Here is a 17,969-nt window from a genome sequence, read left to right on the forward strand (position 1 = left end):
AGTTGAATCCAGTGATATGTAGAAAGAAAAATACATTACAACCAAATAGGGTCTATTTTAGGAATGCAAGGTTAGTTTAACGTTAAAAAAATCAAAGTAATATACATTATCAGAATGAAAGAGGAAGAGTGTTATCATTTAAATAGTCACAGAGAAATCATTAGACAAATGAGTTTAATGATAAAACTCTGTAAATTTTTTCAATCTGTTAAAGATATCTTAAAAAAAAACTCTCAAGTAACACTGCACTTAATATTGCAGTATTGAATGTTTTCCCTATATTATTGGGAGTAAAAGAGACAGACTCCTCATCACTATCATTTAGCACTGGACAAAATGTCCAAGCTTTTGCAATAAGGAAGAAAAGCATCCACAACCTAAAGGAAAAAAATTAAAATTCACTGTATTTGCAGATTACATGATTATTTTTAAAGAAAATTCTAGCATATCTACAAAAACGACTTACAGAACTGAGTAGTGAATTTAGTAAGTTCATATGCTATAAGGTTAATACACAAAAATCAACTATGTACCTAGATACTAACTGCAAACAATTTGAAAATACAACTGAAAAAAATTTCACTTAATATAACATCAACAAACAAAATATTGGGTTGACTATAAAAAGTCTGTCCTGTTTAACCCATGTGAACTTCCGGCCAACCCCAAGTTTTGAAATAAATTTAACCAAAAGCTTACAAAATCTCCAAACCAAAGACTGCTAAGAAAAATTAAAAACTAGAAGACAGACTATGTTCATAAATTGGAAGGCTCAATATTGTTAAATTGTCAATTTTCTCAAATTTTTTCTACACTTTAAACACAATAGCAATCCTATTACACTTTTTGCTAGAAATTGACAAACATAAACTTTATACAGAAGGGCAGAGGACCTAAAATATCCAAAGCAATCTTAAAAAACTAGGACGGAGTCAGAAGATTTACACTCCTTCAGGATATACCCTAAACTACAGTAATCAAGACTGTATACACTAGGTGTGTATATAGAAAAAAAGAAATCTCGACGCCTATCATGCACTACACATAAAACATTAAATCAAGATGGATCATAAGCTGACATATGAAACTAAACATAAAAGTCAAATCTACAGGAAAAAAACACAGGAAGATATCTTCTTGCCTTGTGAGTAGGCAAAGGCTTTTTAAGAGATAATACAAAATAAGCAGTAATTATGAAAGAAAAAAACTGCTAGATTAAACTTCACCAAAACAAAACACTCTGCTCAAAGATTTTAACGGAATGAACAGTCAAGTCACAGACTGGGTTTTCATGTTTGCAAGAGATTGAACAAAGGACTCAAATCCAGGGCATATAAAAAATAAAATGTAGGCAAAAGATTTTCACACACACTTCACAAAGGAAATATACACAGAAAGCATGAGTACATAATAAAGTGCTCAGCATCATTAGTCATCAGGAAAACGCAAATTAAAAGCGCGGTGAGATGCAACTACACACCCACTAGAATGGCTAAACTTCCAAAGACTGGCACTACCTTCCTCTGGTGAGGATGTGGAGCAAATGAACACGCCTATGTTACCAGTGGGAGTACGAATGATGCAACCACTTTGGGAAAATGTCTGGCAGTTTTGAAACTAAACGTATGATGGTTATTACACCCAAGAGAAATAAATACATACACTCACCAAAAGACTGCATAAGTATGCTCACTGAAGTTTTATCATGATCTCTACAAACTGGAAATAGCCCAGCTATCCATCAACAGAATGGATAAACAAACTATGGTCTACACCTACAAAGGAATTCTACCCAGAACTAAAAGGATAATGGCTATTATAAAACTCAACATGGATGAAGCTCAAAATATAACTCTCCATGAAAAGATGTCTCACACAAAAGAATACGTATTATTTGGTTCCATTTATTTGGTTGGCCAAAATGTCTGTTCGGGTTTTCTTACTGACTTACTAACCCCGAACTAACTTTTTGGTCAACCAATACATGAAGTTTAATAGGCAAAACTCATCTATGAAAGGGGAAAACATGAGAACAATGGCCGCCTCTGAGACTCCAGGTGGGGATTTACAGGGAGGAGGCAGGAGGAAGCTTTCTGGGTGGCAGTGATGCTCTCTGTCTTAGCAGGGTTTTGTTACACGGGTACACGCATTTGTTAGAACTCATCAAGTGGTACCCATAGCATCTGTGCATTGCGCTGTATGTACATTTACTGGAAAAGAAAAGACTGCAGTGGACTAGCTAATGATGTGCGTGAAGATGTATTTGGGGAAAGTGTACCGAAGCCTGCACCGTGCTTTAAAATGTGTTAAAATAAACAAATAAGAGGGATTGATGAATGCACAGAAGTGGCTAGTTAGCTAAGTACGTGGTGAAGCACATATCATAGAACATAGGTGCTAAGTATGTGATGTTCCCTGGAAAATTCTTTCCACTTTTGTTTCAAAAAAAATGTTGGGAGAAAAACTAGTATCTCTTTATGATGACTAAGACTGCACCCTAGGTTGTGCTGCCAGTGTCAAGGGTCCTGGTTAGCGTCTGTGAAAATCTGATTCACCAAGAGAGGGAGTAAGAGTGATCAATATGTAAAGTGAGGGGTGGGTGGGAGGTGGGGTGCTGGAGCCAAAGCCCAGAAAGGCAGGAGGCGGTCACTTTCAGGGCTTCGCAGGTGCTCTGCCTCCTCGGTTACTCTGCAAGTCTATAAAATTATCTCCGGGGCCTGGTGCCCAGCGTTACCTAGCACTCTAGTTTTTCCAGGACTCAGGAGGACACAGTTGGGGGCTTTAAACTCACTGATGGACATGGAAAAAAAAAAAAAAAGGAAGGAATGGAAATGAATTAAAAATTCCACAGGGAGAAGGTATGACTCACCCACTCCCCTTTTAAATGGCATCTTGTGAGAACAGCCAAGCAGCAACAAAGACTGAATGTAAACTGCTTCTGGGCGAGACTGATTAAAAGGGATACAACTGGTAAAAGGCTGCTTTGAGTTATTTGGCGACACGTGCATTCTGGCGAATGGGTGACTCAGACCCCACTGCCAGTCCTTTTCATCTCCAGGGTGACGATTTTTGAAGGACAAGAGTCACCAGTAATTGATCATCTCTAGAGACTACTGCGGGCTTAGTCTAAGTGATAGCAGTGATTATCACTTTGCTTGATTTCATGAGTCTTCACAGGAACCATCCCTGCTTCGTCCTTGACTCTCTGTTTACTCAGCTTTCCAGCGTTCCCAGCTGCAGGGAGCTAGTATACCGCTTGCTACTATCCTGCCATAAATGCTAACCAATCTCACCTTGTTAGGATTTCCCTACTCTAACTCTTCATCTTTTCAGAAAAAGGCAAAACGTGAATTAGATGTGACGCACGATAGTGAAGCAGGGATAGAGTCGAGCTAACCATACAGCTTGACGTGAATTCGAACGACAGCTACTAACTTTCAATGAGGTTGACAATACGAATAATAACTTCAAGAACATTTATTTATTTTTTAAAATTTGGCTGTGCTGGGTCTTAGTTGCAGCACGTGGGATCCAGTTCCCTGACTAGGGATCGAACCTGGGCCACCTGTATTGGGAGTGTGGAGTCTTAGCCACAAGACCAACAGGGAAGTCCCAGTGTGTAACTCAGCACTATATCTGTGTAGTCATATTGACATCAACTACTAGGAAAATAAGGATTCCCTGGTGGCACAGTGGTAAAGAATCCGCCTACCAGTGCAGGAGACGCGGGATTCAATCCCTGGGTTGGGAAGATCCCCTGGAGAAAGAAAAGGCAGCCCACTCCAGTATTCCTGCCCAGAGAATCCCATGGACAGAGGAGCCTGGTGGGTTACAGTCCACAGTGTCACAAAGAGTCAGACATGACTGAGGACTCATGCACGTAAACTAGGAAAATAACAGGAAAATAAGCATGAATTCACTACCTCACATCTGAGAGAGGTGAGCCACACTAGGGAACCCAAATATTTTTCTTAAATACCATCTGTGCAAGAGAATTTAGAGAACAGTAAGGCAAACGTCCATCCAAAAATTTTGCTGGAAATGTTATGTCCAAAACACAGTACCTCTGGGCTGCTCTACATTTTGCAAGGATGTCAACATTTGAAAAGTTTTCTGCGTCTCTAGTTCTGTAGTACCAACCAGACAACTATTTCTTCAAATTACACAAAGCTTCCCTAAAACACAAATACCAACTTTATTATAGGGAGCTGGCAGTAAAAATTTACCTCCACAAACACAAGACTGCAAATTTGCTTTTTCTAGATTATTTCATTAAAGCATAGAGGCCAGGAGAAAAAAAGCAAAACCTGTCAAGTGGGTTGGCAGGACTCTGTGTAGCATTTATGGCTGGTTTTATGGTTCCCAGACTGTACTTTGACTACTTCCCGAGAGCCATTCATATTTGCTGCAATGAAAACTCAAATCACATATAAATTTTTATCTGAAAATAAAGTGTTTATTGCCCCCTTGAGGTAAATTAAAGAACAGAAACAAAACAACGCCAGCTCTGGTCTGTCCTTTAGAGAGAGGCTTTCTTCTTCAAAAGGCTTTTTCTACACACATATCATGACCTGAAGTTACAGAATAAAATTTCATTTCACCCCAAAAAATGACGATTTATAAACACCCCTAGGCATCAGACCATTTCTGTAAAAATAGAGCTAAAACTTCACACACAGAATATCAGTTCAGTCATTCAGTCATGTCCGACTCTTTGCCACCCCATGGACCACAGCATGCCAGGCCTCCCTGTCCATCACCAACTCCCGAAGCTTGTTCAAATTCATGTCCATTGAGTCGGTGATGCCATCCAACCATCTTGCTCTCTGTCGTCCTCTTCTTGGCTTCAACCTTTCCCAGCATCAGGGTCTATTTCTAAGGAGTCAGTTCTTCATATCAGGTGGCCAAAGCATTAGAGTTTCAGCTTCAGCATCAGTCCTTCCAATGAATATTCAGGACTGATTTCCTTTAGGATGGACTGATCTGATTTCCCTGCAGTCCAAGAGACTCTCAAGAGTCTTCTCCAGCACCACAGTTCCAAAGCATCAGTTCTCTGGTGCCCATTCTTCTTCATGGTCCAACTCTCGCATCCACACACAACTACTGGAAAAACCATAGCTTTGACTAGACAGACCTTTGTTGGCAAAGTAATGTCTCTGCTTTTCATTATGCTATCTAGGTTGGTGATAACTTTTCTTCCAAGGAGTAAGCGTCTTTTAATTTCATGGCTGCAGTCACCATCTGCAGTGATTTTGGAGCCCCCCAAAATAAAGTCTGACACTGTTTCCACTGTTTCCCCATCTATTTCCCATGAAGTGATGGGACCAGATGCCATGATCTTCGTTTTCTGAATGTGGAGTTTTAAGTCAACTTTTTCACTCTCCACTTTCACTTTCATCAAGAGGCTTTTTAGTTCCTCTTCGTTTCCTGAATGTTGAATTTTAAGTCAGCTTTTTTCACTCTCCTCTTTCACTTTCATCAAGAGGATCTTTATTTCCTTTTCGCCTTCTGCCGTTAGGGTGGTGTCAGCTATATATCTGAGGTTACTGATATTTCCCCCAGCAATCTTGATTCCAGCCTGAGCTTCATCCAGCCTGGCATCTTGCATGATGTACTCTGCATAGAAGTTAAAAAACCAAGATGACGATATACAGCCTTGATGTACTCCTTTCCCAATGTGGTACCAGTCCATTGTTCAACATCTGGTTCTAACTGTAGCTTCTTAACCTGCATACAGATTTCTCAGGAGGCAGTTCACGTGGTCTGGTAGTCCCATCTCTTTAAGAATTTTCCACAGTTTGTTGTGATCCACACAGTCAAATGTTTCGGCATAGTCAATAAAGCAGAAGCAGAATGCTCTTGCTTTTTCTCTGATGCAGTGGATGTTGGCAACTTGATCTCTGGTTCCTCAGCTTGTACATCTGGAAGTTCTTGGTTCACGTACTATTGAAGCCTGGCTTGGAGAATTTTGAGCATTACTTTGCTAGCGTGTGAGATGAGTGCCAATTGTGTGGCAGTTTGAACATTCTCTAGCATTGCCCTTCTTTGGGATTGGAATGAAAACGGACCTTTTCCAGTCCTGTGGCCACTGCTGAGTTTTCCAAAGTTGCTGACATATTGAGTGCAGCACTTTCACAGCATCATCTTTCAGGATTTTAAATACAGCTCAGCTGGAATTCCATCACCTCCACTAGCTTTGTTCATCAAGATGCATTCCAGGATCTCTGGCTCTAGGTGAGTGTACATACCACTGAGGTTATCTGGGTCATTAAGAACTTTTTTGTATAGTTTTTCTATGTGTTCTTGCACCTCTTCTTAGTATCGTCTGCTTCTGGTAGGTCTATACCATTTCTGTCCTTTATTGAGCCCATCTTTGCATGAAATGTTCCCTTGGTATCTCTAATTTTCCTGAAGAGATCTCTAGTATTTTCCATTCTATTGTTTCCCTCTATCTCTTTGCATTGCAAAGTTTTAAAGTTTCAGTTGATAAAATGTCAAATTAACTGTATCCTAAAAATACATTATACACATCTTCAGCTGGCCTAGCTAGCAAACAGACTAAAAATCTCTGCAGCAAATTTTCATGGAGGGGGGATTGAGGGGTGGAATAAGTCTAAGATATTTATGATTCAAACTCACTTAATGCATAAGGTCTGCAACAAGAGAACAGCTGCAGTGAGAAAAGAATGTATAACACATAAGCATGGGGAGAGAAAAACGTGATGGTCTGAACAGATGATCTGATCCTAAGAGGGCATTCTCAGAGTTCAGTGGATTTTTAGGCAGTAATCCTCTGAGGTACTGCTGTCATCCTAACGTCATGGGGCTTTGAACTAATTAAGACTGTTTTTCCTCTAATTGCGTTTTATTCTAAGCTGTCATCTGTTTGTCAGTATTATTAGGAAGAAGGCGTTGGATTACATCATGACTCCCTCAAAAGTTTGAAAGACTTCAGCGTTTTACTCAGTATGACTCATATTCATGAATGATCAAGGTTCCAAATGAGCAGTAAAAATAAGGTCCCATTTCATCCTGCTACTCAAGGCCCTGCAGGATGGAGATCAGGCTGACCTGCTGTTGCTCAAAGTCGATTCATGGACACAGATTTAACCCATCGCCTCCTCTGGTGGCCATCACACAAAGTAGGCTGCTCACACCCACTCTTCCAGATGCTGAGCACTCCACCCGGGCACCTCAAACTGTTGCTGAATCTGAGGTTATAGCTTTGTCACCAAAGAATTCTGAAATGAAGTGATAGGTAAGAAGTGAATCTGGTCCCATCACTTCATGCAAACAGATGGGGAAACAATGGAAACAAGTGTCAGACTTTATATTTGGGGCTCCAAAATCATTGCAGATGGTGACTGCAGCCATGAAATTAAAAGACGCTTGCTCCTTGGAAGAAAAGCCATGACAATCCCAGACAGTGTATTAAAAGGCAGAGACACCGCTTTGCTGATAAAGGTCCATCTGGTCAAGGCTATGGTTTTTCCAGTAGTCATGCATGGATGAGAGAGTTGGACCATAAAGAAGGCTGAGTGCCAAAGAATTGATGCTTTTGAACTGCGGTGCTGGAGAGGACTCTTGAGAGTCCTTGGACTGCAAAGAGATCAAACCAGTCAATTCTAAAAGAAGTCAGCCCTGAATACTCATAGGAAGGACTGATGCTGAAGCTGAAACTCCAATAGTTTGGTCACCTGATGCAAAGAGCCAACTCATTGGAAAAGACCCTGATGCTGCAAAAGATTGAGGGCAGGAGGAGAAGGGGACGACAGAGGATGAGATGGTTGGATGGTGTCACCTACTCAATCGATATGAGCTTTAGCAAACTCTGGGAGATAGTGAAGGACAGGGAATCCTGGTGTGCTGCAGTCCATGGGGTAGCAGAGTCGGACCCGACTGACTGAACAGTAACTATAACAAGCGGGAGAATTATTCCAATTATTTTGGGGAAGGGGCAGAGATTTCCAGGAATCACCATCCACCTTTTGACCTCTTTGGTCAGCCTTAGAACGGTCATGGCACTGCTGGGTGTGCTATTTAGCATGCTAATGTATTACAATGAGTGTACGCTAAGGCTCAGTGTCTACTAGAGGCTAACTGTTCCACCATCGTGGTTCCAAGCAGTCTGCCATGTCCCATGGCTGTGTCATGGGTTTCCCAGGTGGCTCAACGGTAAAGGATTTGCCTGCCAGTGTAGAAGATGCAGGAGACCTGTGTTTGACCCTTGGGTCAGGAGGATCCTCTAGAGAAGGAAACGGCAACCCAGTCCAGTCTTCTTGCCTGAGAAATTCCATGGGCAAAGTCGTCAGGTGGGCTACAGTCCATGGGTTCGCAGAGAGTTGGACACATGCCCGTCTCATTCTTTTAAAGGCTGTGTCCTGCCCACTTCCCTCATATTTCAAAACTACCCTGGAGATTTATTTAAACTTATGAAAAAGTCTCTCTACTCTTTTCATTTTTACCAACCCAAAGGAGAGCATTAAGACATTAGGGGATTGAAGTAGGGTGAGCACAGCACCCTGTCCCCCATTCCAAGAGGCACCCCTACGTGGGTCATTAGTTGTCAATATCCGACCAACAGACGATCATTCAAAATTCATTCACCAGTTTACTTGTGGCTGCTACATGCCAAGAACCATTCTAATTACAGGATAATGAAAGCATCTTCGGTTCATTCAAGTCCTACATCAAGACTCTGATGCTGGGAGGGATTGGGGGCAGGAGGAGAAGGGGACGAAGGAGGATGAGATGGCTGTATGGCATCACGGACTTGATGGACGTGAGTCTGAGTGAACTCCGGGAGTTGGTGATGGACAGGGAGGCCTGGCGTGCTGCGATTCATGGGGTCACAAAGAGTCAGACACGACTGAGTGACTGAACTGAACTGAACTGAAGTCCTACTTATTATCACCCTGCAAAAAACTTAGAGAGGCACTGTTTGAACAACCTTATGATTAACTGTCATCCTGCACCCAACCCACCCCCCACTGTAAAAAGAATCCAGAAAAAAGCCTGAAGGCAGTGGGAGAGGGGGTGCAAGGAAAAAAAGAAAAAGAACCCTATTTCTTCCAGTATTTTGAAGCTCTGGTGATGTATACAAACGTGTGCTCACACACACACAGACAGGCACTCTCGTTCATTTTACGCCTGGCACGATGTCCTCCGTTATAACTATAGCCACGTTTAGGCTCTGAAAACAAAGCTGCCTCGGATTCACAGGCCCCACTTCACCTCCTGTGGACCTGGGCCAAGTGGCTTCATCTCTCTGGGCCTCAGTTTCCTCACTTGTACAACAGGGACGACTTAAATATGTAACTCAAAGATCTCTTGGGAGAATTAAGTAAGTAAATACTTATTGCAGCGCCCAGCACACTGCAGACAGTGTAAATGTGACTGCCCCCCTTCACTCCCATTTCCCACGTCCCTCCCGCCACGGTTCTAATGGATGCCAATGATGACCATGATTCTATCACCTCTTCCATGGCATGGCCACACAAAAGACGGGATCACACAGTAAGAGCTGCTCTAAAACTTGCTTTTTCATGTAGTGTGCCCCGGAGATGCATGAGACCCTCCCATAAGGTAAGCGCATCCATTTGCGTGATGATAAACACCTGTAACAATCTGATAATCCTCAGTTTTATAGGGCTGGCCAAAAGTTCGTTCACATTTTTCCATGAAATGTTACAGAACATTTTTTTTCTGGAACATTTATTGCCAGCCCAGGCATCTCTTGTACTGCCTACACATGTCCCCACTTGAGGCATTTCAAACTTAATAAAGCCAAAGGAAAAGTCTTGACTTTTCTCCCACAAACCCATTCTTTCCCCTGTTCTTCCATCTTGGTAGGCAGTACTACCCTTGGTCCCTTTCTACAACCCCAAACTGGGTGTCACCCTAGACTCCCTCTTTCTTATTTCCAACCTGATTCAAAGTCCATTAGCAATAAAATATAGCTCTAACCCATCTATCCTTTTCTGTTACTGCGGCCACCACCCTCATTTGAGCAGGGGTGGGCACAACAGCCTCCCACCTGGGTTACCACTTCTGCTCTGGCACCCCTCAAATCCACTTGCCACGAAAGAGCCGGGATGCCTTCAGACCTACAAACCTGAACACGCCACTCTCTGGCTTCAAACCATTCTCCTACTTCCTACTGCTGATTCCAACGTTTGTAAGTCCTCAACATCCAGCGTGACCTGACTCCTCAAGCTCCCCTCGTGACACCTGCTCCTCGGTTCGCTGGAATCTAGCCACACCTGCCTCCTCTCTGAGGAGCACCTCAAGTTTCTTCCTTTGTTTCAGTGTCTCTGTCTTATTGGTTTCCTGAGCCTGGCCTGACTGGCTCCTCCATATACTTCCGATCTCAGCTTAAACATCACCAGGTCACGTTCAGGATCAGCCTATGTTTCTCCAGCACAGCAGTCTGTCTCCATCACGGCACCTACTGTCTGTTATCTGTGGAACCAGCAGAATGTGAGCACCGCCAGGGCAAGGACAGCATCTGTCTTGCTCATCGTGTTGTTCCCGGTACCCCAGGCAGAGCACGGTCCCTAGTGGGCCTTCAATTAACGTTCAGTAATTAAAGGCAGAGTACTTAGCTAGGTAGCTTAGCCAGGTGTCCCTGAAGTTTCTGAAAATAAAAACTATTTTAAGACTTTCCCTTCTAAAATCACCAAACTTAACAAACTTTAGTTTTCTTCTCACTAAAAATGGAGACAGGAGGTAGCAAAAGAAAGCATAGCTGTCTTCTGAATTATCAACTAGAATTTGAAATGAATAAACGATCCCATTCACAAAGAGAAATGACTCAACAGTCATCAGATAGTAAGTCATAAAACAATAACTATTAAATAATAGTCATTTGTTCTGTGAATTTGATAGCAGCTCACGGTCTCAGATTAAAAGTACCGGCCGTGCTCTTTCTGGGTGAGCTCACCAACTGCAATCAAGGCCACTGCTGCAGCTTAGACCAGCCGAAGGCCGAAGAGATCTGCACGGTGATTTTGTATGTTTTGTTGTTTTTCTTTTTTTCCCCCCTTTCTTTTTATTCTTTTGCACAGTGACTTTGTGAGAATACTAATGCCAATGGACCACAGTCACTTTTAAAAAACATAACCCCCCCCCAAAAAAAAACCAAACATAACCCATCTCCCCACAATATAGCAGTAACAACAACCACTAGGACTGCATGAGACGATTCTCGTTAACTAAACTTATGGTGGTCACCGTTTCATGATATAAGTGAAGTCATTACGCTGTACACCTGCAGACAGTATTGAATGTCAACTATATCTCAGTAAAACTGGAAAAAATGTATTTAACGGTACCACCCATGAAAACCATGCAAGTAAAAAGAATGAAAACCTCTCCCCTTGTCCCCCAAAGAACTAGGAGGATAGACACAGAGCAGAAGGAATTCTCAGACTGCTGCTAGGAGGATAAACCAACAACCACTCAGGTGAATGTGATAAAATAAGGATTTCTTACTTGACGGCCTCATAAATATTGTTGGAGGTATGTCCTGATAAGGCATCGTGTAAATTTCGAATAAAATAATCTCTGTATTCTTCTGGAAGGGCCATAAATGTTCCACCCATCACGATAAATTCCACTTTATCCACACTGTGACCAAGTTGTTTTAACTGAAAGACATAAATTCGTCAGCATTAGGAAGGTATAGTCAACTACTCTTAAGTGGCTTACTGAAAATTTCTAATTTGACTTGGCAGTGTTTTCATCACTACAGTTTAAAAATGAGAAGCAAACATGTTGAGCAAATTCTACAGACTCAAGAAAATAGGCTCCAGAGTCCGAAAGAAAAATAATTATGGCTCAAATAAGAAGGAGGAGTAAGAATTTAAAATAATCAAAAGTTTGATGTCAACTTACAGAGTTAAGTGAACATTCAAAAATACAGAGAATATAAATTAGCAGCAAGATTATACAAGATATAATTGCATACACTGTAATAGAATGAACAAATCTTTCTCGATTATGTATTTTTTAAGGAGACTTCACTGAATTTGTTACCAGACTGCTTCTGTTTCATGTTTTGTCTTTTTGCCCAGGAGGCACGTAGAATCTTAGCTCCCTGACTAGGGACTGCACCTGTACCCCTGCACTGGAAGGCAAAGTCTTAACCCCTGGACCATCAGGGAAGCCCCCTAAATATGTACTTTATGCCAGACCTTGAGGTCAGCACTGATGACAAAGAAGACTGCAGGCAATATAACCAGGACTTGATGCAAACGAAAGAAAGTGAACACCAGATGAGAAAGCAGCATTAAGACAGCAGTTTCAAATGAAAACTTTGCAGTTTTGAATTGTGAAGATTCTGGATACAGGTGGCACATTTTTAGCCTGGTTTCAGAGGTTGGGGGGAAAAAAATCAGTCTGAAATATAATATCTCCTCTACGTGGGGATACAATGATACAGATCTTTCCATTTTTCAACAACAATAAGTCAAGATTCTAATTTTTTAAAACAGGTATTTCGATTTCTTGCCAGGTGTTGGCTTGAGAAAAACTCAGTCAAGTGGACTACAAATTGTGAACTCTAATGTACTAAGTAAAGAATATCCGTACTTAATATGAGCAGAAAGTTATCTTTTTGAATACTAATTTCTGAAAATGGAAAATAGCAACTTATAAATACATACATCCTTATAGCAGGTTGGCCAAAAACTTCATTCTGGCTCTTCCATAACATCTTACGGAAAAACCCAAATGAACTTTTTGGCCAACCCAATAGATATGTAAATCCTTACATATACGTAAGCGTATGTGCATGCATGTGGAACCCATGCAAATATCTAAGTATGTGTATACAGCTATCAACACTAAAGGAACACTCCATCTACGGTCGTTCACCAGGGATACACAATTAAATCTTCCTGGTAGCTTTTTCAAAGTATCTTGCCTGGACCCTAAATCAGACAGCACCGCATAACTCCAGCGGCGAAACGTCATTCAGGTGATTCTAGCACATTCACAGCTGGGAGAAGAATCACTGCTCTCTGGTACTTTCTACATCTTTCAGAACCCATACTCCTTCCTGGTAAACAGAAACCTTTCAAGCTCTACTGAAACATTTTAAATAAATTAAATACCATGGCTAAAAAATAAATGAACACAGAAGTGACTTTCTGTTACGTGTTACTTTCCCTTTCAGAATGTCTAGTTGCCCAACTAGATGTTACTATTAAAACTATGGACAGTGCTTGCGTTGTTTTAAATTAGACAAGTTTAAAATGAAATTAATGTTCAGACTTCTTGAATACTGCAAGGCCACTGACATAATACTTGTTTTTTAATCAGTTATATTAAGATATAATTTACACATTGGGTTGGCCAAAAAGTTCGTTTGGGTTTTCCCGTAAGATGTTGCAACTTTTCTGGCCAACCCCACACAATAAAATCCATTAACTTTAAGTGCACAATTAAATGAGTTTAGAGTTGTGTAACCACCACAACCACCATTATACAGCACAATTTCATAGTTTCCACGAGTCCCTCATTGCCCTGTAGTCAATTCCCTATTCTCATCCCAGCAAACCAGCCACTATACTTCTCACTTGGCTTATGGAAGCTAAAATTCAATCCACCCACCTATTGTCTAAGACCTTTGACACTGCCACACACTGTAAGTTTCATAACACGCATGACTTTCTACAAACTCAAAGAACTTTAGAGACTATAAAATCCTTACAGAAAATAATATGGTCTTTAAAGCAAGTGGCGTTTTTGACCCTGCTAGGAACTGCAAAACTGTCCTCTCCCTCACATGGGATATTAAAAACTTCTGAAGGAGAGAAATATTCTTTCAGTTATTTCTGGTTCGACTCAAATCAAGCAACAGTACCTCCTGAGTATAAAGATCTAATGTAAAAATGCTTTGTAAAACCTTACCTGTTCTATCCGGTGTCTTGTCTGCAGGTAAGGGTCATATCTGGCACGGATAGCTCGCATGGAGGTTGGCTAAAAAAAGAAAAATATCCTGTCATGCCCACATTGAATTAAAAATAAGGTGTAGTTTCAAAAGGGTTGTATAAAAAACTAAAATTCTCTTGGGCTCCTTTCTTCCTTCCTCAGTTTGGTCAGTTTGAAACATTGACCTGAAGATTATCCGGCTGGTCTCCATTCAACAGCGGGCAGCTCCCTGGGTCATAGTTACAGCTTTGTGTAAACGCTGATGGAATCCCCTGGGTCACCAAACAGTTTTGCTGCCCTAGACAGAGGTGTGCATGCATACTCAGACAGAGTTCCTTGAGGAAATAACCTTTGAACCAGATCATTAAATTACAACACAGTCTGTGATGGCTTAACGCGAAGTCTTCATGCTGTCATACAAAGCAACGGCCACCAAACAATGTCCTGGTAGAAAATGTTCCCAGCTACTGAGCCCTCGCGCGGCAGCTACTGAAGCCGCGTGCCTGGAACCTGTGCTCCACAAGGGAAGCCACAATGAAGAGGGGCCCTGTGCACTGCAGCCAGAGAAAGACTGTGTGCAGAGGTAAAGACCCAGCACGGCCAAAAATAATAAATGAATAGAATAAAAAAGAAAATGTTCCCTGAAGACACATCGTTAAATGAGAAAGGCAAGGTCTTGACAGACTACCTGCGGTGTACAAAGCCAGGATGAAGAAGATGAATTGCCTTTATGTCTATATGCTGTTAATATCTATGCTGGATGAACAGGAAAGGGCCGAGACTAACTAACTGTTCAGTGGGCTGGAGCCGAATGGGGTGGCCAGGGAAAGTGATGAGAGGGAGCATTTTCACTGAGCGATTTCTTTTGTATTTTTACAATTTGATCTATTAAAAAAAAAAAAAAAGAAAAACCATACATAAGAAGATAAATCACTTAGGTTGCTGGCTGCCAGCCTCTTCTGAAGGGGTTGACTGCTTGGAAAGCCTGCTCGGTGGCCTCCTGCTCTCGCTCTTGCCCCCGCAAGAGCCATCAAAGGCCTCTTAAAACCTACCTGGATTATACCATTCCTCTGCTTTAAACCTGGACGGCTGCACGTGACACTGATCGGGTTGGCCAACAAGTTCACTCGGGTTTTTCCTTGACAGTTTATGGAAAAATCTGGACAAACTTTTTGGCCAGCCCAATATTACAAACTTCTTGCCTTGCCTTACAAGCCTCTGTGTCACTGTCTCCCAGATCTCGTTCTCCCCTCACCCACTCTGCTCCAGCGCCCCGCCGTTTCTCACTCTGGCTCCGCCTTTTATCTATTCTCTCTGCTAGGGATGCTCCTTCTTGATCTTCCTGAAAGCCTTCTTGTCATTCGGGGCTCAGTTACCACGTCACCCCTCCCAGCCACCAAGCTAAAGTCACCCTCTCCTATATCTTACTTGACTTGACTTCCCCGCTTCCCATGTCAGCTGGTACCTGATATTTTTTGTTTTTTCATTACTGTCTTGTTGTTGTCCAGTCACTAAGTCATGTCCACCTTTTTGTGACCCCGTGGACTGCACCATGCCCGACTTCCCTGTCCTTCACCATCTCCTGGAATTTGCTCCAACTCATGACCACTGAGTCGGTGATGCTATCTAACCATCTCATCCTCTGCTGCCCTCTTCTTCTTTTGCCTTCAGTCTTTCCCAGCATCATTACTATCTACCCTCCGCTTATTAGAATGCAGATTCCACAAGACCTGACCTGTCTTTTTCACGGTTGCAGAAGCAGGAAAACATCCTGGTGAGGTGCACAGAATTCAAGGCCTGGCCCTGTTACGTTCGGGATGTGTCTTCCAGGTCAGTGGTGAAAGCCTTCTAGGCTCCAGTTTCCTTATCCATAAAACTATGATAATAATAGTGTCTACCTTCAAAATGCTGCCAGATTTAAAGTTGTAAAGCGTTTAGAACAGTGTTGACATATGTTACTAATAAGCGCTTAGGTAAGTATTTCTGCAGTGACTGGAACAATATATAGAGGCACTTGGCAAATGTTTCATGAATGAGTAACTTGTACAACCAAGAAAAAAATAAGAAAGAAAAATTTTAAGAAAGCCAGTACTTGTAAAAGCATATGCGAAGTAAAGTATGACATAGCATTCCTCTGGTCAGCCTCACATTACTTTACCTCATATCCAGTGTAAGACTGGGTGGAATATTCGAAATCTGAATCAGGTCCGCCAGGGCAGTACCTGCCAATACAACAAAAGGGTGAGGGTGTCAGATTCAGAACTCAGCTCCACCGTCCAGTTCAGGTACCTGCAGTCTCCATAAAATCCTGCTTGAACCAGCTTCATTTTCAAATCCTAACAGAAGATTGTACCTTCGTGCTACCTGCAAGTATTTACATTTCCTACTAACAAGTAAAAAGGTAAACACATAAAGGAACAATACTGCAGTAGTTTTCAGAGTACTGCAGCTGCTATCATTTTATTTTTTTTATTGGAGTGTAATCGCTGTACGAGGCTGTGCTAGTTTCTGCTGTTTGATGAAGTGAATCGGCTGTATGTATACATATAGCTCCTCCTCCTGGAGCCTCCCTCCCCACGCCACCCCTCCAGGTCCCCACCGAGCACCAAGCTGAGCCCCCTGTGCTACAGCTAGCGAGCTACTTTACACACCACAGTGTACGTGTGTCAGCACCCCTCTCTCAACCCGGCCCCCCTCCTTCCTGCTGTGTCCACAGGTCCACGCTCTAATCTGCACCCCTAGTCCTGCCCTGAAAATGGGCTCATCTGTATCGTTTTTCTAGATTCCCTATGACAGATGAATGGATAAGGATGGTGTGGTGCATCCATACACTGGAACATCACTCTGCCATAAAGAGGAGCAGAATTGGGTCATTTGCAGAGATGTGGACGGACCGAGAATCTGTCATACAGAGTGAAGCGAGTCAGAAAGAGAAAAACACATATTGTATATCAACACACCATCCTTTTAGAAGTTTAAGCTTTTAGGGGCAAATAACAGCGCCTAAATCTTCCTAGTTTGGATCGATACTCACAGTGCTCTCTTGGTAACTACACTTAAGAAAATTTTTCTCCCGATTGATCTTACTATCTAGAATCATGCATATTCTTCTAATTTTTCTAATTAAGCTTAAGAAGTTTAAAGATTACTTATAAGGGTAACTTTTGGGGGATACTTTGCTGATCCAAATTCATTCTAAATTTCTGACATTTGGAATTCAGGCTTCTCATACTTCCAAGTTTCATTTATCAAGTTAACAGACTACTGTTTTGAGTTCTATAATCTATGTATTGTACACTGAAACAAATTTAAATCTTTATATGTTTCATTTTTAAAGCACTGAAATATCCTATTAATGGCTGCTTATTTCAAAGAACTAAGTTATGAATCTTTAATAAAGTTTTAAATATTACCAGCACACACTGATCAAGGCTCTAGGACTTGCTATATCAATTAAAATGCAAACACGTACATGACTTATTAAAATCATCATACTCACACACATATATTTCCTGTAAAACTGATGTGTGGACATCTGTGGGGTTTGCACATGACAGCCACAACAGCAATCTATAAAAGAAAGATGAATAAAAAAGCAATTGTGAAATAATTCATAGGAAATTCTGGAGAGTGGTTATCTCAGAAAATCGGAGAGGACCGCAACACAAGGGCCTTCAAAAGTGCTTGTGATGTTGTGTTTCTTAAACAAAGCCGTGGGTACCAGGGTAATCTCTTTTCAATGTTATTAATCTTCAGATCAGATAGTACAGAATGAATCTTGGAGGAAGGGTCCCTGCTGGGGCTCCAAGGGAACCACGTGTAGACAAGCACAACCTTCAGTTTCCTGACCTTGGAGCTCACCGTCGGCAGTAAATAGACGTTGAATGGACCATGATGGATCCAGGATTGGGAGAGAAGTGGACCAGAGCCCCGTGTCCATCAGGGACTACGCAGGTTGACTGCAGCCTGATTTCAGTTTGGTTCAGTCGTGTAACAGGAATTTCAGCTGTGGAGTTAGCATGCAAGGCCTCTTG

The 17,969-nt window shown here is 41.8% G+C and overlaps 1 protein-coding gene across 1 annotated transcript in view; it reads right to left on the reverse strand.

Annotated features, from left to right (window-relative positions):
* ELP3 (elongator acetyltransferase complex subunit 3) overlaps positions 1-17,969 on the reverse strand; it is a 125,124-nt gene that overhangs the window by 87,185 nt on the left and 19,970 nt on the right. Inside the window, exons 4-7 of the mRNA XM_005683552.3 lie at positions 17,435-17,505; positions 16,094-16,157; positions 13,915-13,983; positions 11,494-11,648 (exon numbers count right to left, since the gene is read on the reverse strand). Coding sequence (XP_005683609.1) covers positions 11,494-11,648; positions 13,915-13,983; positions 16,094-16,157; positions 17,435-17,505 — 359 coding nt within the window. The remainder of the gene's footprint in view (positions 1-11,493; positions 11,649-13,914; positions 13,984-16,093; positions 16,158-17,434; positions 17,506-17,969) is intronic.

Source organism: Capra hircus, chromosome 8 (genome assembly GCF_001704415.2).
Source record: "Capra hircus breed San Clemente chromosome 8, ASM170441v1, whole genome shotgun sequence".
Lineage (NCBI taxonomy): Eukaryota > Metazoa > Chordata > Mammalia > Artiodactyla > Bovidae > Capra > Capra hircus.